This window comes from Stegostoma tigrinum, chromosome X (genome assembly GCF_030684315.1).
Source record: "Stegostoma tigrinum isolate sSteTig4 chromosome X, sSteTig4.hap1, whole genome shotgun sequence".
NCBI lineage: Eukaryota > Metazoa > Chordata > Chondrichthyes > Orectolobiformes > Stegostomatidae > Stegostoma > Stegostoma tigrinum.
Window position 1 is genome coordinate 12,382,282 of NC_081404.1, and position 23,145 is coordinate 12,405,426.

General features: G+C 40.2%; 2 protein-coding genes and 1 long non-coding RNA gene across 6 annotated transcripts in view; 1 reads left to right on the top strand and 2 right to left on the bottom strand.

The window, feature by feature from the left end:
* LOC125448260 (5'-AMP-activated protein kinase subunit gamma-1) overlaps positions 1-2,714 on the bottom strand; it is a 54,550-nt gene extending 51,836 nt beyond the window's left edge. Inside the window, exon 1 of one of the 2 annotated variants that reach the window (XM_048523415.2) lies at positions 2,541-2,714. In XM_048523415.2, coding sequence (XP_048379372.1) covers positions 2,541-2,549 — 9 coding nt within the window. In that variant the 5' untranslated portion in view covers positions 2,550-2,714. The remainder of the gene's footprint in view (positions 1-2,540) is intronic. The other variant, XM_048523416.2, reaches the window with a different exon arrangement.
* A 103-nt stretch (positions 2,715-2,817) lies between these two features.
* LOC125448261 (uncharacterized) lies at positions 2,818-11,873 on the top strand. The gene is made up of 2 exons (XR_007246679.2): positions 2,818-2,899; positions 11,559-11,873. It is a non-coding gene; the product is annotated as an uncharacterized LOC125448261 (long non-coding RNA).
* Positions 11,874-17,295: 5,422 nt separating this feature from the next.
* Positions 17,296-23,145, bottom strand: part of kmt2d (lysine (K)-specific methyltransferase 2D) — a 281,603-nt gene continuing 275,753 nt past the window's right edge. For all 3 annotated transcript variants that reach the window (XM_048523503.2, XM_048523505.2, XM_048523504.2), the window contains 3 exons: positions 22,748-22,821; positions 22,021-22,129; positions 17,296-20,152 (listed from right to left, as the gene is read on the bottom strand). In XM_048523503.2, coding sequence (XP_048379460.2) covers positions 20,060-20,152; positions 22,021-22,129; positions 22,748-22,821 — 276 coding nt within the window. In that variant the 3' untranslated portion in view covers positions 17,296-20,059. The remainder of the gene's footprint in view (positions 20,153-22,020; positions 22,130-22,747; positions 22,822-23,145) is intronic.

Sequence of the window (23,145 nt, forward strand, 5' to 3'; positions counted from 1 at the left end):
TCAGCCTGCTGTGTTCATCCAGCTCCACACCTTGTTATCTTACAACTAATAAGCAGGCTCAGGTTGGAACTGGTACAACTTGTCAACCAAATAAATTTAAGGTGGCCAGAGTTTTGTGCTGTTGCTGCATTTGCAAGATTTAAAAAAAAATTGTCAGATAGATTAATTTTAATCAGGTGGTGCTTGAATTATTCAGAGCTACTCAATTTCATTGCAGCCAGTTTCATATGCTCGTGTGTCATGTGGAAGAGGTAAACTAATATCTTCATTGCTGTCAAACTTTCCAACCAGGAAATCTGTCCCATTTTATGGTTAAAAAAACAACTGCAAGTTAATGTTTACAATTCTGAGCTTTAATCTTTACACTCAATTTAACCTTTTCAATGACAGAGGATGTGCCATTTCTGTCATATCAGCACTAAATAAAATCCATAAATCTCTTCAGAATTATGGGTGGTAACAAATTCAAAACAGTGAACTAGGCACAAAATTCTTTGGGTAAAGTGTGGTTAATAAATGTAACTTGTCACCACAAGGGGTGTTTTTTTTTAAAGCAATAGCAGTGCTTGACTGCCACAGGGTGGAAAGGATTAGAATATTATGCTTATAGGTTCAGACAAAGTAAACTAGGAAGAGGCCATAAAATCCATCAATTAAGCAAGTGGGCCTCAGATCAGTTATATTTTCAATGCTTGAAGAAACTGAACAAACTGAAAAATATTTGGACAGTTTCAAGTATATCAGAAGCATGCAGGATTTCAAGACGATATTTCAGTAAAACATGTCTGGGGTGCAATATCTGCACACTCTGGATGTGTTAAGATCTTGTGGCACAGTGGCAGCATCCCTACCTCTAGGCCAGAAGATGAGTTCAAGTCCTAACTGCTCTGGAGGTGTGTCATAACACATCTGAGCAGGTTGATTGAAATAACTAAACTAAACGCACAAGATTGAGGCACACAGATACAGTACGACTGTACTGTATGACATTTCTGTTGCGATTTCCAACATGATACCTCAGGATTGTCTCAAATCTTATTTCAACAAGAAAACACAACAATGGCAGTTGCAAATTGGAATGATAACCCATTAATTTCAAAAGGACTTCTCATTACAAGAAAATGGAAGTCAGCAACTGCAATACAAGATAATTAAAGAAGGTTTGCAACAGTGAGGCACAAAAATGAAAGATTAAGAAACAACAGTGCGCATAAGAAATACTGAAGGCCTCTGCCAGCAGGTTGGATTTGAAGTTCATTCCTCCCACAGCCATCATCTTCTGTACAATACCATTACAACTCCCAAAGTTCAGCACTTGAAGAGGATGCACGTTGAACAAATCTCCCTGCCTGCAATGCTTCATGGGGCTGCTGGAAAGAGGCGCATGACCTGGACATTCACGGAGTATATTAATACTTTCTGTTTATATCCCAGGCCTCTGGTGGAAAGTTACTGAATTCAAGTCCCCAAGATTACCAACGACTTGCTTTTAGTAAAGAATAACTCATTCAGCATTTGGATGAAATGTTTTTTAAAGTTCCATATTCAAGACATTGGTCTCACAAGCTACATTGGGACAAAGGACAAGCTTTCGGAGCCTCAGTCCAAAGCCTGTATTTTCAAATAAACCTGTTGGACAATAATCTAATATTGTGCGATTTCTGACTTTGTCCACCCCAGCCTCTCCACACTGTGACAAAGGAAGCAGTGCACGATACCAAACTTTCAAGTAGACTCGATTTGTTAACTACGTTTGAATATTTTATACCAGATGCTTAGAATTTAGACAGAACGTGAAAACAACAATTGGTGATATACGTACACCAACAAATATTATACAATTCCAAAGGTGAGGAGAATAGTCATGCTCCAGGAACTAAGGGAAAAAAAAGTTCGATTCACTCTGTCGGAGGTCTTTCTCAAGTCTAAACGGGGGCTGTATGCCGTCCACTTTGTAACATTTACCCCGAACAAGCAGGAACTGGGAGGCTAATAGTTTTGCTGGGTGTGAGAAGCAAGCACTGAAAGGTTATCATATCAGATCCATCCCTTCGACAATTTCTTCTCTAGACTCAATCAGATACGTACAACATATATGGGAAATTTTGCGACACTTTCCTTTTATCCCTGTGCTCCCCACCCCACCAAAAACAACTAAATACATTGCCATATTCATCCTTCCTTTTTGGCATGACGTTTTTCAGTAGTTAGTCGATTTATGGCTCTCGACAGTAAATCTGGGCAGCCTCCCTTCTGACAAAAAGACACCCCCCTCTCCAATTCTTATTAAACCCAAAACACAATTAGTCCCAAAGAGTAGAGCTGCCACAGGAGAAATTAAATACCCATCATTATCAATGCTTTTAAAAACATTTTGGATGCAATTGGATCACAACACAATGAGGTGATTTAGATCAGACTCATCTGAGAAACTTGAGCTGTTTAATGCATTGATGCTGCGGAAGTAGGTGGCGCCCACCGGCCGGCTCTTCACCGGAGGTGGGAGAGGGAGGAGGAAGTTTAGCCGCTTTCTTACTTACCGAGTCCATTGCTCCACTGGTCGCTGTCTCAGCTTTCCTTCAGCCGCTTTCTTCCCCACGCCGGACTTTCACCTCCGCTCCCCCATCCACACAGCACCGCTTTCCGTTCCGCGCCTGCTCACCAAGTCAACGAACGCAAGATGGCCCGTTGTCGCAGCTGCGCCCACCAGCCCGCTGGCGCCGCCTGCAGGCTCCGACAGGCACGCCGAAGGAGACCTGGGAAGCAAACAGGCTGGAACTGGTTTGGTGCGGGGTGGGGAGGGGGGATGAGGGATGACGGGGAATGTGGGGAGGGGAGATGTTACGGATACTGCGATGGTGGTGGTGGCGAAGTGGACGACGTGACATCCTCTATATCGGTGAGACTAAGCGGAGACCGTTTTGTCGAACATCTGCGCTCTGTACACGACAAACACCACCTTCCGGTCACCAAGCATTTTACTCCCACCCCCGCAACTCCTCGGGTGACATGTCCATCCTGGGCTTCCTCCGGTGTCACAAAGACACCACCCTCAAACTGGAGGAGCAACACGTATTCTCACCGAAAGAACAGTGGATGCTGTAAATAAGGAACAAAAACAGAAGTTGCTGGAAAAGTTCAACGGGCCTGGTAGCATCTGTGAAGGAAAAAAATCAGAGTTAACGTTTCGGATTCGGTGACCCTTCTCAGAACAAGAGGAGAGCTCTGAGGAAGTGTCCCCGAATCCGAAACGTTAACTCTGATTTTTTTCCTTCACAGATGCTGCCAGGCCCGTTGAGCTTTTCCAGCAACTTCTGTTTTTAACACCTCATATTTCGCCTTCGGTTCCTACAGCCCAATGGCCTGAACATAGAAATCACCAGTTTCAAAATCTCCCCACATCCAACCCTCCCTCTCAACCCCGCCTCCTTGACCTGACACAACCTGTCCATCTCCTTCCCACTGAGCAATCCCCATCACCCCCTACGTCTATCTATTACCATCCCATCTCCTCCCCCCAGCCCCACCTATTCTCCCTCTCTCCTCCTTGACCTGACACAACCTGTCCATCTCCTTCCCACTGAGCAATCCCCATCACCCCCTACGTCTATCTATTACCATCCCATCTCCTCCCCCCAGCCCCACCTATTCTCCCTCTCTCCTCCTTGACCTGACACAACCTGCCCATCTTCTCTCCCACCTATACATCACACCCATCTCATTGCCCAATCCCCACTATCCCTTACCTGCATCTACCTAACACCACCCCACCGGCCTTCCCCAGCCTCACCCCTCTTCCCCCCATTTATTTCCCAGCTCCCTTCCCCCTCCCCAGTCCTGGCCTGAAATGTTGATTCTCCTGCTTCTCTGATGCTGCGTAACCTGCTGTGCTCCAGCTCTGCTCTGTATCAACTCTGACTTCAGCATCTGCAGTTCTTGCTTTCTCCCAGGAGGTGATGTGATCGCATGGTGATATGATCATTGTTGGGGGGAGAGAGAATGTGATGGAGGTGTGGGGATGTCAACTTGAAGGGATGTGATCTAAGGACAGTGTGATGGGGAGTGGGAGGGAGGCTGGGTGGTGGAAAGAACAAGGAACATATACTCCCAAAGTTCCAGGCAATTCAAAAAGACTCAAGGCTTGAACATCTTGTTGTTTGCAAACAAATGAATGATTTCTTGTTTGTTGCACTGGCTGTTGAGAACTCTGCTGGGAGTAGGCTGCAGGTTTGAGTTTAGAAGGATGAGAGGGGATCTGATTGAGGCGTATAAGATTATTAAGGGATTGGACATTCTGGAGGCAGGAAGCATGTTTCCGCTGATGGCTGAATCCAGAACCAGAGGACACAGTTTAAAAATAAGGGGTAGGCCATTTAGAACAGAGTTGAGGAAAAACTTCTTCACCCAGAGAGTGGTGGATATATGGAATGCTCTGCCTCAGAAGGCAGTGGAGGCCAACTCTCTGGATACTTTCAAGAAAGAGATAGATAGAGTTCTTAAAGATAGTGGAATCAAGGGTTATGGGGATAAGGCAGGAATAAGATACTGATTGTTTGATGATCAGCCATGATCATAATGAATGGTGGTGCTGGCTCGAAGGGCCAAATAGCCTACTCCAGCACCTATTGTCTATTGTTGTAGAGGGTTCCTTAAATCTGAAGATTAGAGCTGCATTTAGATTAGATTAGATTCCCTACAGTGTTGAAACAGGCCCTTCGGCTCAACAAGTCCACACCGCCCCTTGAAGCATCCCACCCAGACCCAGTCCCCTATAACCCACACACCCCTGAACACTGTGGGAAATTTAGCATGGCCAATCCACCTAGCCTGCACATCTTTGGACTGTGGGAGGAAGATAAAGCAAAATGTTTAGAATGGGTGATTTTCATTTTCATAAATTTGGAGAATAGCTGGAGTCATAAACAGCATTTTCCAGTATATTCAGAACAGTTTTCTGGAACCAAATGTTGTAGAAGAACAAAAGAGGCCATTTTAGATGTAATGTTAATATGCCAAAAGTAGTTAATAATCTGACAGGAAATGAACATCTTGCAAATATTAAACATGGTATGATCGAATTTGATACTAAAGTTGAGTGGAAGAAGAGAGAATCTCAAGCCAGGTTTTAAACTTCGGTAAATTTACTGCTAAAAATTGAACATAAACTGACACAATAAATCATGCTCAGTTGTTAACAAATGTATTTATAAACATGAAAGGTATTTAAAGTAGCAGTGCAATACAAGACAATACTTATCTCTAAAAAAAAGCCAAAGCTCCACTCTGTAGGATTAAGTAATGAGTTCACAAATCAGGCAGGATGCAGTCAGAACTTGAAGTGCCTTCTACAAATGAAATGTAGAAAGCTGGCAGAGTGGGAAAACAATAAAAAAATTTAAAGTGTTAATTGTAAAACAAAACACTAGCTAAACAAAATATTGCAGAATATTTTTGTATTGCTGAAAAAAACATTTTGTCAAAGCCATCACCTTGCACTCATCAAGACAAGTTACCAAAAAAAACCCTAAGTAAAACAGAGTTTATATTAAATGAGAAGAGTGTTCATTGATTGGTAGAGATGATGCCAATAAGAATACATATTACTGATGACTGACCGTTAAATGCCAAGTTTTGTTTATGTTTTAAACCAGGCAGTTTGACCTTGATTAGTTGAGGTTCTGCCTTTAGGAACAATCCAGGGAATGACCTGCCATCTAGTTTCTTGAGTTGAAATGCCTCTACTGATCAGAGGCCACGCCAATAAATCAGCACTCTCCTCTCATACAAGATACGTTATTTTCCCCTTACTTAGGTATTTTTTGTGAATTCTCCTACGGATACAATCAAAAAGCTTCAACAAAGTTCTATACCAATAAATGACTATAGAATATTTCATGGACAAAACATTTAGAACATTCAAGAGAGACTGAAAAGCAACAATCTAACCTAAAGATTGAAATGAATTCAATACTTAGATGCTTCACTAGTTTGTAACAGATCTATAAATGTCAGGATGTAACTACTGCCTTTACATCACTTCAACAAAGTTTTTGTCGATTAACAGCTCTGTGCGGCCAACTGCACATGAGGATATATGCTTAATATAATTCTCACCATTAAAGATGCAATGCATCATAAATATAGTTAATCTCAAGGCATTAACCACACATAAAAATGTATAAGTTCTGATGTAAGGTGTGTGATATGGATTTTGAACTAGTGGTATGTGGGTTTGATCTGTATGTATGGGGGAGGGGTTGTTGTTTAATGATTAACTTGTCAGTATCACTGGAGACATAGTTTTTGTTTTTAAAAAAACTGTGTGCATGTTCCTGGAGGAATAGTAGAAATTTGTTTGCATTAGGAGAGTTGAATAAGCAGCGAGAACACTGAAAAGCATTAATAACAAAAATTACTGTTAAAACTCAACAGGTCTGGCAGCATCTATGAAGAGAAGACACAGTTAACATTTTGGGACCAGTGACACTTCTTCAGAACTCCAGATGCTGCCAGATCTACTGAACTGGGGAGGCAATGGCTTCGTGGTATTATCACTGCACTGCTAATCCAAAGACCTAGATAATGTTCTGGGGACCTTGGTTCAAATCCCGTCAAGGCAGATGGTGGAATTTGAATTCAACAAAATATCTGGAATTAAGAATCTAATAATGACCATGAATCCATTGCCAATTGTTGGGAAAAACCTATCTGGATCACTAATGCCCTTTAGGGAAGGAAACTGCCACCCTTACCTGGCTTGGCCTACATGTGACTCCAGACCCACAGCAATGTGGTTGACTCTTAGCTGTCCTCTGAGCAATTAGGGATGGACAATAAATGCTGCCTAGCCAGAGCTGCCCTCATTCCCATTCATGAATAAAGGAACTGTTCCAGCAATTTCTGATTTCCAGCACCCACAGTTCTAAGGTTTTATAGATAGCATTAGGCTGCTTTTAGTTAGAAGGATCAGAGATTTTGTTTTTTATCTCCAAAATTTAGAATTCTTTTGTTTTCAGTCCACAGAAGTCCAGGTCGAAGGAAAGCAGAGAAAACAAATTCCCCTCGAAGAAAGTAAATAATTCAGGATAGTTAGGAAATAAACAACCTGTGTGTAAGGGGTCTAGTTTGAAAGTTTCAGACCAGAAGTGTTTGGGTAGAAAGGTTATTTGAAGCTGAGAAAATCTAAGCTCAATTGTGTGAATAACTGAGGAGGCTCCATCAGACTTTCGAGACCAGGAATTTAAAGCACCGGTTATATCAGATCTATAGATGTGATAATGAAGGGAGTTCTCTCTGATGGGGGTACTGTAAAGGGGTGTTGTTGGGAGAGATGAAATACTGTATTTCGGTTATTTTCAAATTGCTTCATATATAAATAGCCTAGTTTATTCCATTTTATCTTATTTCCTTATGCATAGTAAACTTGGTTGACTGACAAAACCAGATTTGCAGTAATACATGCTTGTTTCAGTGAAAGACCACTTCGTAGAATGAATCAAAATATGATCTGTCAAGCCAGATTTGAGTCTGGTATTTGACTTGCTCAGCTTGGATCGTAACTGGATTTAGTAAGAGAGCTGGTTAAGTGGTAATAAATTTTCTGTCTCTTGTTCAGTCCCCAAACCCCCAACAATCTTAGTGCATAACTCATTGTTGAGAAGAACGTAGACACCTCTGGCTCAAAGCCTCCTTTATTTTTGCAACTCTAAACATTAATTCTCTAATGAAACTGGAATTTTTTTTTCCTTTAAGGTTAGTGAAACACATTTCTAATTAAAAGGAAGGGCTCTGAGGAAGGTTCACTGGACCCTAAATGTTAACTTTGTTTTTTTCCCCTTCATAGATGTTGCCAGATCCGCTGAGCTTTTCAGGCAACTTTGTTTTTGTTCCTCATTTCTAATTGTTTATTTGAGAGTTTTACTATTGCCACTTCCTACTTGTGGTATATTTTCTTCCGATTAGCTGTGGCTTCCTGGATGTGAAATGTTTGCAGAGATGCTGCTCATCAGATAAAAGAATGTGTCAAATGTATTGTTTTGTTACAGTACCAATGTTACATTACTGAAACTGCAGTTTTAAAACATTTGCAAATATAAACTCAATTTTAAAATTTGCAATGCCCCTCTGTCATATTTCTCTCAGCTGATTTATCAATTGTAAATTCAAAACCATCAGCTACAAGAAATTTGGACACGTGATAGTGTACGCTAGGCATTCTTTCCACCTACGTAATATTACTTGACACAAATGAGTCAAAATCTTGAAACTCAGCATCAGAGATGTGACCACCTTTGATCCAGATATAGTACAGCAAAGGAGAACTTGCAAATGTTTTAAGGTTTGTAGAATCTGTCATTTTCAAACAATCTTAAAACAATTACTTAAGAGCTTACATCAACTGGAAAGGGATCAATTATAACTTTCTTGGATAAGAAAACTGGCTTTTCAGACCTGGTGACACTTAACCTTTGTTGGTAGTGCTTCTAGTCAAGAAAGAAACCATGCGACTAGCAGACACAAAGGGAAGCTACAAAGCGGCATTGGAGGGGGGGAAGGCAATCAGTGCACAGATGTAGGCAGAGAAGATAACAAAGATGCGACTGAATAAAATTCAAGAGCTGGAGAGAGAAAGGTATTAGCCCACTGATACAGTCACAGAGAGAGTAGCTATAGAAAGAGGAGCACACCAAAATATTGTTGGAAGCAAATCTATCTCAGAAATAAGTCAGCTATTTTTCCTGTTAAGCAATTCTTTGAAGTACTGAGAGAGCTGGCTAAAAAAGGTCGTGAATCTGTCAAGTTGTGAGTAACTTGGAGATGCCAGAGCTCTGTGTATTGCTTGGTCAGTTGGAAGGGACTCTGGAAAGCTGAGGGCTCATAGGAGTTTGCTTTCTTTATCACAATCAAACTTACTGGAGCAGCCCATGACTAAAGTTGACAAGATGGCCACCTGGGGCTTTTTTAAAAAAAGCTGACACAAAATGGCCAAAAGGGGTTGGCACCGACATATTACAAATGTTCACAGCCAGACTTGTGGTCTCCAGAGAGATACTGGATAAGATTCTCTGTGGGAAGAAACATCAGGGAAGTTAATCAGGTTTCTGTAAACAGGCAGTTCCGAACAAATAAGCATTCTGGAAAGACCTTGTTTAACTACAGTCCCATATTTGTTATTTAGTTAAAAAAATTAGAAGGAAAAGTCTGACCCTACAGTATTCTTAACTTTTTAGGTAATTGTAAGATTAGAAATGCAAGCAACAAGTTAGTGTGAAAAGGTTAGTTGCATTCCTTGAGCAAATTTCTGTAGGCAGTAAAGAGACCCAATGCATTATTAGTGAAGATAAAGCAATAAATAGTGTAAACAGACAACCTCTAGGAAAGCAAACAAAGATCTAAAACATGAAGATAAACGATTGCAGCTTAAGTGCAGATTTGTACATCCAAAGATTAAGGGAAGAGTGACGCAGACAGTTTACAAAATAAAGTGTGAAGCTGGATGAACACAGCAGGCCAAGCAGCATCTCAGGAGCACAAAAGCTGACATTTCGGGCCTAGACCCTTCATCAGAGAGGGGGATGGGGAGAGGGTTCTGAAATAAATAGGGAGAGAGGGGGAGGCGGACCGAAGATGGATGGAGGAGAAGATAGGTGGAGAGGAGAGTATAGGTGGGGAGGGGATAGGTCAGTCTGGGGCGGGATGAGGTTGGTAGGTGGGAAATGGAGGTGCGGCTTGAGGTGGGAGGAGGGGATAGGTGAGAGGAAGAACAGGTTAGGCAGGTGGGGACGAGCTGGGCTGGTTTTGGGATGCGGGGTTGGGGGTGAAGGGGAGATTTTGAAGCTTGTGAGGTCCACATTGATATCATTGGGCTGCAAGGTTCCCAAGTGGAATATGAGTTGCTGTTTCTGCAACCTTCGGGTGGCATCATTGTGGCACTGCAGGAGGCCCATGATGGACATGTTGTCTAAGGAATGGGAGGGGGAGTTAAAATGGTTCACGACTGGGAGGTGCATTTGTTTATTGCGAACTGAGCGGAGGTGTTCTGCAAAGCAGTCCCCAGGCCTCTTCTTGGTTTCCCCAATGTAGAGGAAGCCACATCGGGTAAAGTGGAATCAGTATACCACATTGGCAGATGTGCAGGTGAACATCTGCTTAATATGGAAAGTCATCTTGGGGCCTGGGATGGGGGTGAGGGAGGTGGTGTGGGGGTGAGGGAGGTGGTGTGGGGGCAAGTGAAGCTGTTGTGTCCCCTGGCTATTTGTGGAATCTAAACAAGTTTCGTTTAATGTCTTGGTAAAATTTTAAAGTGATTGAATTTCACCCTCATCAATGGAATTTGAATAGATGCTTTCTATTAAGAAAATTAGTAATGTAAAGTGTTTAGAGTAGAAACAGTAAAAGATTCAAAAACTAAACTCTGGTTGAAAATTCATTTACAGGTAAATCGCAGGGGTTGTAAACTGCAGCTGCAAGTTAGGAGGATTGTTTGTTTGATCCCTCAGGTTGAAATGAGAGAGGGCTGTCCCAATCTGTCAGTGTGACACAATTGTAGTAACTTCTACCAGTTGTTATAAAATTAATATCCTTCCTAATCCTCCACACTAAAGTCAGTAGAGAATTTGGAAGAGTTCTTTGTGATAAGTATTTAGGTTATTGACAAACAATGCAGTGCAGCTGGAAAATGTTTGGGAAGGAGTATGACTTTCAGGAGCATTGCAGGATCGTAAAGACAGATGCAGGTATCTGGTAGGCATCATGAAATTATAGGAAGACCTAGGACTGACCACAGAGTTGTCTGTCATTGATCACGTTTCCTGGATTGGATGTGGGGCTAACAATGACATCAATGTTGCATGTAATTATTGTAAATGCAAAAGGTATAAAAATGTATTCAGCTGGGGAATGTTAGGAGATCTGAGCTGTAGTTAAGAGGGTAACTGGACCCCTTGTGAATACCAGATTCACAGCAGTCTCTGGCCTCTACTTCCTTAGGTAGTAGAGCTCTGAACAAAAATCGCTTTTACTGCTGAACACTGAACTCAAGACTCCTCTTGAATATTTTGCCCGACAACAATGCTTGAGGAAGCTGTTGTTGGGTATGATTCCTTACTTGTGCTACAAGTAAAGATCAGCATATTGTGGAACTGCATACCTATGGGTAGTTCTCTTATAACGCAATAGCATGCGGTTACATAAGAACGCAACTAAAGAAAATCACGTTTCAGGGAAATTGCTATACCTGTACAGCAAAAAGTTCATTATCCAAGCAGCGTCAACTATTCATCAATCATGTTCACAAAACATGTTATAGCAGAACTACCTCTACAATGTTCTAGTTGACTGGGAGGTGCTGCAAATATTGGACAAGACATCTCTCTTTGCATTGACTATTTTAAGAGGAATTTTCCCTTCCTATTTGAAGCATCATTTTCTGTTGATTTGCCATGTTAGTTCTATTATTCTTTTAAAAAGTAAATACCGCAAAATGTGGAATCTTCACAGTAATTTCTTCATGGGGGAGGGTGGTATCATTTAGTAAATTTGGTTGTTTTGATTAACAGATGACCCACAAGGATTGTCAAAGGCTACAATACTTCAAGAACATATCTCATTAGTGCCTGATCAAGTGCATTTGAGAAGGAGAAGAAATGCTGGCCCTGCCTGTGACGCACATCCCCAGAACTAAAAAAACAGCTAAAGTGAAGCAGTGTACCTTGAAGGGCATGAAAATCTAGTTGTTGTTGTTCACAAAATACTGGAAAAGAGATTGTGCCTGAAAATGCAGTCAAGTATTTTTTAAATGAGGTTGGGTAAATTTAGTCAGGGACCAAGGACACTATGGATCCTGTCTTCAATTACATCAAAAGTGGAAAGCACATATTGTTATGGCAGTGTTATGGAGACTTCTAATTTATGATAATAGAAGAATCAAACTTCTTAATTACAAAAATGTCAAAACACTGTGCAAGCAGTTTGGTAAAATCAAATGATAGTAAGTTTAACAGCACAGACATGTTGGGCCAAAAGGGCTGCTTCCTATTTTGTAAAAACTGACTCTAAATTGTATCACAGAACTAGCGATAGGGACTGGACATCTAGCAGAGACTGTACTTCGGCAAACTAAGTGGCACCTTGACAGTAACACTCCCTCTCAGAACCCGAAACATGAAAATGTAGGATTACACCTGATTGTAGATAACAAAGTGTGGAGCTAGATGAATACAGCAGGCCTCGAAGAAGGGTCTAGGCCTGAAACGTCAGCTTTTGTGCTCCTAAGATGCTGCTTGGCCTGCTGTGTTCGTCCAGCTCCACACTTTGTTATCTTGGATTCTCCAGCATCTGCAGTTCACATTATCTCTTACACCTGACTGTAGACATGAGAGATTGTCACAGTATTAGTTTGCCGCTTAATTTCTTACATACAGGACTCGAATTCCACCTTTGTCAGATGTTAAGAGCTTATCAGCAGCGTGATCACATTAACATGCATCTGGAGTTTTATCCTGTACATTCCAAATAACTATTTGCAGAATGTTTTTTGATCCATTAAAATGAATTCTGGGTTTAGTAAACACTATAGGTATAAAAAGCCCTTAGCAATAGCTACATTTGTGTACAAAAGTTTTTGTAGTCAGCCAATGTGTTCTGACTTTCATACTTTTGCAAACCCTTATTCTAGGACTTTTTTTTTCTTCACTGTGGATTTTGGTTATTTGTTTATATTTCTATTTTCACTCCTCCCCCAAAAGGAAATGATTCAAATGTTTACATTGCACTTAGTTTTGTAGTCATTTGCTGTCTGTCTTAGCTAGTAGCAACTCCCATTCCTCTTCTACTGATTGACATTAGGTCCCAGTCAAGCAACATTTTGACATTTAATTTCTCAGCAATTCCATGGTCTCGCTCCTCTTGGCCCACAACCCTCCAAAATATTGACACTCCTAATCCTGGTGTATTCTGCATTCTCATTTATAATCATTCCACTTTTGGTGGTCATGCTTTCAGTTTATCGTTGCCCTAAAATTACCTTTGTCCTAAGCAATGGCAAACACAGCCCTCCTGCAAAGTCCTTCTTAACAATATTTAGACTTGTGTCAAAATTGTCAGAGGTTTCCCCACAGTCTCTTCATTCAAAAGCTTGACAGTAATATTCACAGAATCATACCTTACACCCAATGTCCCAGGCACCATCACCATCCCTAGATATGGCCTGTTCCACCAAGAGCACAAATCGACAAGATACGATTGCACAGTGGTGTACAGGGAGGAGGGAGTCTGTCTTGGGAATCTTCAATATTGACTCAGGCCCATGAAATCTCATGGCATCAGGTTAAACATAGGGAAAGAAATGTCCTTCTGATAACCACATTCCTTTTCCCCCATCCTGGCTCAAGAATCAGTGCTACTCCAGGTTAAAAGCACAGAATGAAAGGTACAATGTGCATCACCAAGAATGGCACAGTAGTACCAATACTGACCAAGTCCTAAAGGATATGGCTGCTAGACTGAGTCAAGGGAAAAACTTACTTGACCTCATCCTTACCAATCTACCAGTCGCAGGTGCATCTGCCTATGACAGTCTGAGCATAGAAACCACCTGATCATCATGGAGATGAAGTCCCATCTTCATAGTGAGGATATCTTCCAGTGTTGTGGCACTATCACTAAATGGACAGGTTTTAAACAGATTCAGCGACTCAAAATTGGGCATCCGTGAGGAACTAAGAATCATCAACAGCAGAATTGAATGTAACCACCATCTGAAATCTCATAGTTGGTAAGTGGCAGGGTATAACAAACTGAGGAAATCAACACTAGTTCAATGAAGAGTGCACTCCAGGAGTTAAATTGCCATTGCCCCAAATGACCATACAGCTTCACTCTCATGACAGAGATGACTGGTGATTTAACCAGAGGGTCACCATGGCTTAGGTGAGAGGAGAGATCGAGAAGTAAAGCACTTCATGGTAACCTCAGCCAGTGCAGGAAATGGACCCCCCTCACTGCTGACATCACATTGCATCTCAGCCCAGATGTCCAGCTAACTGAAGTAATCAACCATACTATTTTCAAGATTGGCACCCCAGCACGTCAACCTGGTGAGGCAACAACACAGAAGTACTTGCATATCAAGGAACATAAGTGGTCCCACAACTAATAGATCAGATCTAAGCTCTGCAGTTCTACCACAATCAGTCACAGAGTTTGACAATTAAACAGAACACTTCACAAATATCATCTTCAATGATACCAAGAAATGGTTGGAGGCACTGGATTCTGGAATGGCTATGGAACCTGACAACATTCTGACAATAGTACTGAAGACGTGCTCCAGAACTAACCATGTCCCTAACCAAGTTGTTTCACTAGTTACAACACTGACATTTATCCAACAATGTAGAAAGTTGCCCAGGTATGACTCGTATACAAAGAGCAGGGCAAATCCAACCCTGCCAATTACTGTCCCAGTCTACTCTCAATCATCAGTGAAGTGATGGGAAGGTGTAGTTGACAATATTAGAATTTCTTTTTTAAAAACAGTACGAGAGACTGCCATTCAACTCATTGTCTCTTTAGTGGCTCCCAAAAGAGCTACCCAGCCAGTTCCATTCTCTAGCCCTATCTCTGTAGTTCTCTAAATTCATCCCTTTCAAATATATATCCCAGCTCTCTTTTGAAACCTCCAACGGAATCTGCCTCCACCACTCTCCCAGGCAGCACATTCCAAATCCTAATAATCTCACTTCTAGTTCTCTTGCTGACCATCTTGAAACTGTGACCCCTAGTTACTGACAAAGCAACTGGGGGAAACAGAATATCCTTTTTTACCCTGTCAAAATTGTTCATAATTTTCAGCACCTCAATAAGGTCATCTCTTAATCTTCTCTGCTCCAAAAGATAAAAAGCCTGATTTTTGGATACCCGAAAAAGCAGAATCTGCCATTACCTCCGAGACAGACCACAAGAAGACACAACACAACCAGACTCACTAATCACTCTACCATACGTCAAGGACATTTCCAAGATGACCACAAGACTGATCAGACCCCTAGGTATCAGAGTAGCTGACAAACCAACAACTGCCCACAACAGCTACTGATGAATGTAAAGGATCCCATACTCTCAACGAGCAAAACCAGTGTAACATACAAATACCATGTAAGGACCGTGAGAAACACTACTTAGGCCAAACTGGAAGAAGACTGACAATATAGATACACAAACACCAATTAGCCACCAAGAGACATGACCAATTCTCACATGTCTTACTACACACGGACAAAATGGGTCAAAATCCCTGAACTCCCTAACAGAACTGTATGCACTTACACTCCATGAACCATCTTCTCTAGGGCAATAAATGCTGGTTTAACTAGAGCCATGAACAGTGTGAATGAATTAAGCCATGCAATTTCTGCATGAAGGCTCAGTCTATCACACACAGCAATACTGCTCTTAAAACTTTACCCTTTTGTTGAAACAAGTGTCATAAATCACCAAAGACATATGGCACATATATACACCAACTCACTTGTACATTAGTAGAAAACAAATTTGCTGGGAAAATTTGTGTTTGCACTTTGTATAGATTGTTAGCTTTTCACCTCAATTTTAATATTTGAGTAACGTGTGCAAAGCTATCTCATTCCAAGTCATGAAAGGCTCTCCCAAATGAAAGATGTCCATACCAACAATCTTCCACAAACAAATTCCCTTTCAAGTCATATTAATGAGCTATGCACCCCTGGTATTCCATTAATCCAAATGCCTTTTTCAACAGGCCTCACAACTTCATATTCACCAGCAAGACTAAAGTTGATTTAGGGACAGGGAGCAAAGTAATGTGAAGTGAACTGACATTTATTTATGCTTAGGGAGACATTGGTAATGTAACAAGAATTGTACTACAGCAACAACATGCACAATTAAGTTACTGTACTGATGACACTTACACTATACTGGGCAATTGTGAGCAGGAAACTGATTAATGGGGTAGACTGAGAAGCAAAGTTGAGGCCACAATCAGGCAAGCCATGCTCTCATCAAATGGCAGAAAAGGCTCGAGGTGGCAAATGATCTACTCCTGCTAAGATGTTGCAACAAAAAAAACCTAGGTATCTCACCTTCAATGGACCTATCTGTTTTCTAGTTTCTAATAGGAGACTACAAATACAGTGGTTATCCAATGATGGTTAACATAGCCAGAGATGAAGTCAGTGCAAGTCAGGAGTATGATGGAATATTCAGCTCAGACACTCAAGCCCAACACTGTCCAGCATCCTTGACTGACAACCCATCCATCACCTTCAAATTTGTTTCCTTCACCATTGATACACAGTTGCAGCACTGTGCACCATCAAGATGCATTGAAACGATTCAATAAGGCTCCAATGCTATCACCTTCCAAATCAGTGATCCGCATCATTCAGCACAAAGGCTGTAGATGCACAGGAACATGACCAATTGCAAGTTCCCCTCCAAGCCACACTCCACCCTGACTTAGAACTATATCATTGTTCCTTTATGGTCTCTCAATCAAGATCCTAACAGCAGTGTGAACGTACAGCACTACATGGACCACAGCAATACCAAGAGGCAGCTCACCAACTTTGAGAACAATTAGTAATGGTCAATAAATGCCAGCCTAGCAATAACATCAACACTGTTTAAGAATGAATTAGTTGCTTCAGTCAAATTAGTAACTGCCAACCAAAATATATTTACACAACTGTATTCCAAGATCCACTGTTCAAATAAAGGGTTCCTAACATGAAATTTAATGCTCCCCACAAATGCTGCTTAGAATGGTAGGTTTTCCAGCATTTTTAGTTTTCATTTCATCTTAGCAAAAATATATTCATGAAAATATTGCACTGCAAATCAACCACGTAATCATGTTTTCTCATCCTTTTGGAGAGGTTGCACTTCAATAATTTCTTCAAAGGCACTATGTCCTGAGAAATTGCTCCAAATAATCTCTGTCCCATATTTTGAAGTAAGGTGTCCAAAACCAGACAATAACTGCAGGAAACCAATGGTGTTTTGAAAAAAAACCTAAGTTTAGCATTACTTCCTTGCTTTTGTATCCAATGCTCTTATTTATGAAGCCATGAATCCTGTATATCTCTTCTAAAATCTTGTCCTGCTTTGAAGATTTACCTAAAGCCTAAAAATCCCTGCTGCTTATAAGGGAAGTATAATCTATGGTAAAATTTTGTTATACTCATCCTCCTAAAATGTATCCTCGGGCTGCTTCTCCTGCTTTTAATCAAAAGATAAATAAACGTAGTCCGAGGGTTATTTTATTTCAAACAGTTTTAATGCAGTAAATTCACCTCTGTAGGAACAGATGTCCTTATTTATCATACAGTAATGCAAAGATGCTACATTTGTATTTAAAAAAGGTTTGTACAATCTAGCCAACATGATCATAAACGGTCTCTACATGTACCAGGGATGTACAGAATAAGCTTATTCCTGCAGGAGATTTAATACATAGAGCATCTTGGCTCTTTGACATAAATTATATACAATTCAACTTATGTTCAGTACAAAAAAAACATGCCACATACAATAAAAAAGGATAATTTTAATTCATTACCAGTGACAACATTTGCTGTACAGAATGCACACAACACAAACAAAAAAAAACTCTCATATTCTGCAACTTTACTTTATCATTAAAAAATACTCAAGAAATCTCTGCTTCTGTTTTTGCCCCAATTGCAAGGATAAAATGCACCACAAAATACCTAGCTCAGAGTGTAAACAGTATGGACAAGGCTTTACTGCAAATAGGACATCTTCATTTGTTAACTGAGCATGTTCCAACAATACATTACGTGACTGCAACCTCCCCAACTGTGTCAGTTAGGGAAGTGGGATCCCACAATGCATCAGGGCTCCGTGGACAGCTTCAGTTAACATGAAAAAAGTCCCATTTTTAAATTAGAATTTTCCATTAAAAGACACCCCTGCTCCTGTCATTTGAGAGGGCTGAAATCAGCTTTAATTATAAAAACAGTAAAACACTGTAAGCTTAAATTTATCTAACATGATCTACATTACCTAGAATCTTCTCATTGCATGCTAATATCTTCCCTGCTTCAATCCAACCAGCAGCTATTTTATATCACCAATACCAACCGTTCATTTGTATGAATGAGAATCTGATCCAGTGGTTTCTGCTTTGGAGATTTCTACAAGTTTCATATTTACATTTTTACAGTTGCAGTGTGGAGAAGATGCAGTGGGGGCAGCAGCTTTTATGAATTGCGCCAATAAAAAAAGAACTCCCCCATCCAGACCTATCCTACTGATCCGAATAAAATTCACACTTTCATATATATATTACAGGAACAAAACTACAGTAAAATGACTTGTGGAATCAAGTAGGTGAGAAATCCTTCAGTGCAAGTCTCCTCTGCAAGAGATTTCAGAGAGAGTCCGTTTGTGCGTTGAACCAAATGCCCTAGCCACTCGCCTGTTGATACTGATTGAATAGGATCAAGGTGGCTGCAGACCAAGTCTTCACGTGCCGTCTTCCTTTTCACTGTGTTTTATGCCGTCGATCAGCAACTGAGGACTTAAAGTTTAACCTAAAGGTCCTGATCGTCCAAATTAGATAGCTATATATGACTCGTGCATTGTTACTTCTATTTTTGAAGCAATATAAATTATATTGGAGAAAAATGTCACCAATCAGGGACGTGTAAGTCAACAGCTTAAAAGGGATTCTCCAGATTCAGAGTAGGGAGCTGGACAATTTAAACTCTCAGTTACAACCAGATCATGTCAGTAACCGTATTAGAATTGTCTGTGCCAGCCCCAGAGTCTCTTTTTATTAAATTCTTTCCAGTAAACTCCCAGAGGACCAAGCAACTGGTCCTAGCGAGCTCTTACTAGTGTGGATTGTCTTTCAAAAGTGTCTTTCGCATATTACTTTTGAGTCATAATATGTAAAAGATCTACATTTACTAGATGGTCACTCAGGTTTTACACAAGGTGACCAGTGTGGATGGAGGCTTTACTCTTCTCAGTTTCTACCAAGCTAACTATGATTTTCTTTCTTCTATATTTTAGTCAGTTATGGAGTTAACTTCCCTTGAAATAAACTACAAGCTGAAGATACTAGAAAACACACAAAATAGGTCTGTTTTTTGAAATGTTTACATTATTGATTCTGGTCAAGTAACTAAAAACCTTCCAACCAAGAAATCCCACACTGATTCTCCAGCATACAATTAGGGCAAATAGCATGGGAAATCCAAATCTCCAAATGCATTGAAATTTATCACACCCAATGGACACAATCTCTTCAAAACTCTAGTGTTTTTAGGAGTGCTGCTTTTTAAAATCACTGCCTTGGTTTCAAATCACTTGCATTCTATATAAAAAAAAACATGCATTGATTTTACTTATACCCGCAATGTTCAAATATTTTTGTATTTTTCAAGAAAATACATCTTGTCAGATGAAACCCCATTTCCTTTCTCCTTGAGATGTACCACACCTGTCTAAAACCAGAGACCCAGCAGAGTTTGTTTTTTTAAAAAGCTGGTGACTCTTCCCTTCTTTGATTGGAATAGAAATTAAATCAGTCTTTCAGGTTGAGTCCCTTCAGAAAGGGTCTGCACAATGAAAGGATCTCATTCTCTCTCTCTTTCTCTCATGGGGACTATAGACAAAAAAAAATTAGATTACATTCAGAACCAACCCACAGGCCTGGCAGGAAACGCAGTCCTTGGCTGTATATCTTAATATCTCCATACAACTGCTCAGCCCATTTGTTTCAGTATCTAAATGTTGTGAAAAGGCTCTGCAAATCTCAGCAACAATATCACTACACTCTCTCTCAACTACAAAGATTCTTCAACATGAAATTTGGTAAATACTTCTTTGTAAACTAGTGAACTTTTCCCATCTTCATTGTTTTGCTGCTGAGAGACTCCATGTAGCAATATCTGTCAGTATGATTTCTGAGTACACCAATACAAAAGTCCAGAATTCTGAACTATCTGAAACTGTGAATTCTGACTCAGCTAAAATTGCTTTAAATGTTTTAATTCATCCACTTTCTGCAGTTGAGTGCTCCACAATGGCATGGAATCTTGTGCTGATCGTCTTCAAAATCAAACTTATAGTCATAAGTCAGCTAAAGGAAGGAAAAAAGAAGTTAGGACAGAAAATGTTCAGCAAACAGTCAATATCAAGATATCAAATGATATTTTTGATTATGAGATTGTTGAACCATTATAAAACATTCCCCGTCAAATGAATTTTCCACAACTTTACACAGCAGAAAACATACCTTCAGGATTTTAAACAAGTAGGCAACTGTCAATCTCTTCACTTATTTATACCTACAATATTTCACATTGAAGACTATTAGTTGAAATATAGATCATGCCCATTGGACATCAAAATAAGAGAGGGCTGAGACATTCCCGACTGTAGCTACTTAAATTTTCAGAAACTCTTTCATTTTCACTAACCACTTTATTGCATTATGCAGTTACATAGTGACATTACCGTCTGTATTTGTAATAAATATTTTGGGCGTTTTCTACTTAAGGATAAGAAGATAGTAGAAATTCCAAAGACTGTACCAAAGAATTATTAAATTTTTGTTCAGTTAGTACCTATGATGATTCAATAATGAGTCCTTTCAAGCATTTGGCAAACTTTTATTTTGAAGCCCTGTGCGGTACCAGTATTTGAGACCTTACAACATGACCAATCATCCTGTCTAGTGCGGTAAAACCATCTTTTGGAGCAATGTATGTTAAAGAATAACACTAAAACAGGGTTTAAAACAGGGAGGTGCAGGTGACAGCAAAAAAAACCACAGAAAAATTTCAGCAGCATAGTAAGAAGCTATTCAGCCCATTGTGTCTGTGCCGAATGAATAAGCTAGTTGCTCATTCCAATCCCACTTGTTAGCACCTAGTTTGTAAGCCTTGCAGGCAATGGTGCTTCATGTGCACATCCAGGTTCCTTTTTAAATGATAACCAAGTGCGGAGCTGGATGAACACAGCAGGCCAAGCAGCATCTTCAGAGCACAAAAGCTGACGTTTCGGGCCTAGGCCCTTCATCACCCTTTTCTGATGAAGGGTCTAGGCCCGAAACGTCAGCTTTTGTGCTCCTGAGATGCTGCTTGGCCTGCTGTGTTCATCCACTCCACACTTGGTTATCTTGGATTTTCCAGCATCTGCAGTTCCCATTATCTCTTTAAATGAGTTGAGTGTTTTTGCCTCAACTACCAATGGTTGGTGAATTCCATACACTCACCGGCCTTCTGATTAAAAAATATTTTCTTCATTTCCTCTCTAATCTTTCAACCAACCCCCTTAAATCTGTGCCCCTTGGTAACTGACCTCTCTGCTAGCACCAGCTTCTACTTCCTTTGAACACCTTTGGTGTTCTTGCTGTCTCATCTACCACTCTCTCCTCCTTCTCCCTTCACCTCGTGATTTGGAGACTTCAGAGATTAATCTCCTCTCCACCCTGTATATTTTGAGCGCTGATGTCTATGCTATTTTCTACTTTGAAGGAATGGAATACCTGACACTATGCAATCACACATTAATTTAGTTGAACAATTATTCCTAAATATTATGTGGATACCTACTTGGTACAGGAAGAACAGTAGCACAGAGTGCTGGCAGTGATCAGAAATGGCCCAGAACCCAAGGTTAGAGGCAAGTTCTTTCAACAAAATGTTATTAGAACTCAAGTAGTTCAGTTTGACAGCTGTTATGCAGGGTTTAGCATATTGTTGGGAAAAGGAATCTAACACAATGCAAGTATTAAATAGACTTTTTTAAAGTAACAAGATCCATCTGATTCTCCATTGTGGAAAATTTGGATTGGGCTTCCAGTAAATAGAAGATAATGAAGAAAGATATAAGCTAATATTTGGATTTTCTGTAACTCAGGTTAACACTGGGGCATGAAATTGCATTTCTTGTATTAATTCTCAGTCAAATATTGAATAACTTATTTTTCAGTTTTCTACTCACCTCCTCTCCTTTTGGAATTCGTCTGCTCGAGATAATGATTATTTTGTCCTCCTTGTCAAAGGTCACAACCTCTGCTACACAGTTGGGGGCACAGGAATGATTGATATACCTGCACAGGAGAAAAATGTTAAACACTTCGTTAGAAAGCAACAAGTTAACAGTACAAATGTACAATCAAAAGAGCATATTGTACTTTACAATGCAGTCAAGCATGGAGATTTCACAATATAACAAATTGTAAAAATGACAATGCCAGGAAGCCAACAATATCGTTGTGAGTGAGGTACAACTATGTGCAGATAGGCCTGGACATAACAAATTCAATACTGCTATTGCAACCATTGGCGGAACATATAATGCATAGGAGGTGATTCCCCAAACAAACTCAATTTATGTAAGATCTTGCTGAAGGCAAAGGAAAAACATGAAATAACAGCACAATATCATGACAGTTCAAATCACGCTGTCACCACTCCAGTGAGGCTGCTGGTAGTCTGGAACTAAGTCCACTCTGTTCTCTTAGATTCAAAGACTGTGCAAGATTACAAAGAAAGGGACTACAGACTGCTGAGGGGAGATAAGTTTCACACCCTTAAACGATACAGAAAATTTAGAAACCTTGCTCACCAGTCAATTCCTAGAATCACAAATCATTACCATATAAAAAATTATTTCAATTTCAAAAGTCATTCTTGCCAATGCCATCACAATAGAAATTGTCACTTACCTGGCTGGGCCTCCAGTTAAAGTAGCATCAATCACATGTTCATTATTGATTCGAAACATGTAAACACCTCGATTCTGAAAGGAGGCACAAACACATTTATCTTTTGATCACGTACACGTCTTTTTCTACATCCCCCGTTCATAGAAATATACAGTACTAACATTTTCAGTATTGATGAAACTCCATTGTTGAACTGATGTTCTTACCGGGCCTGGTCTACATGAGGCTCCAGGCCCATTGCAATGTAGTTTATTTTAATTACCCCCTCAAGTAATCAGCAAGCCACTCAGGATGGGTAACAAATGCTGGCCTTGCCAGCAACATTCACATCCCATTCTAGAATGTAAAAGTCTTTTGGGGTGGCAACTGGCATGTATTATTTATTATCACATTCGATT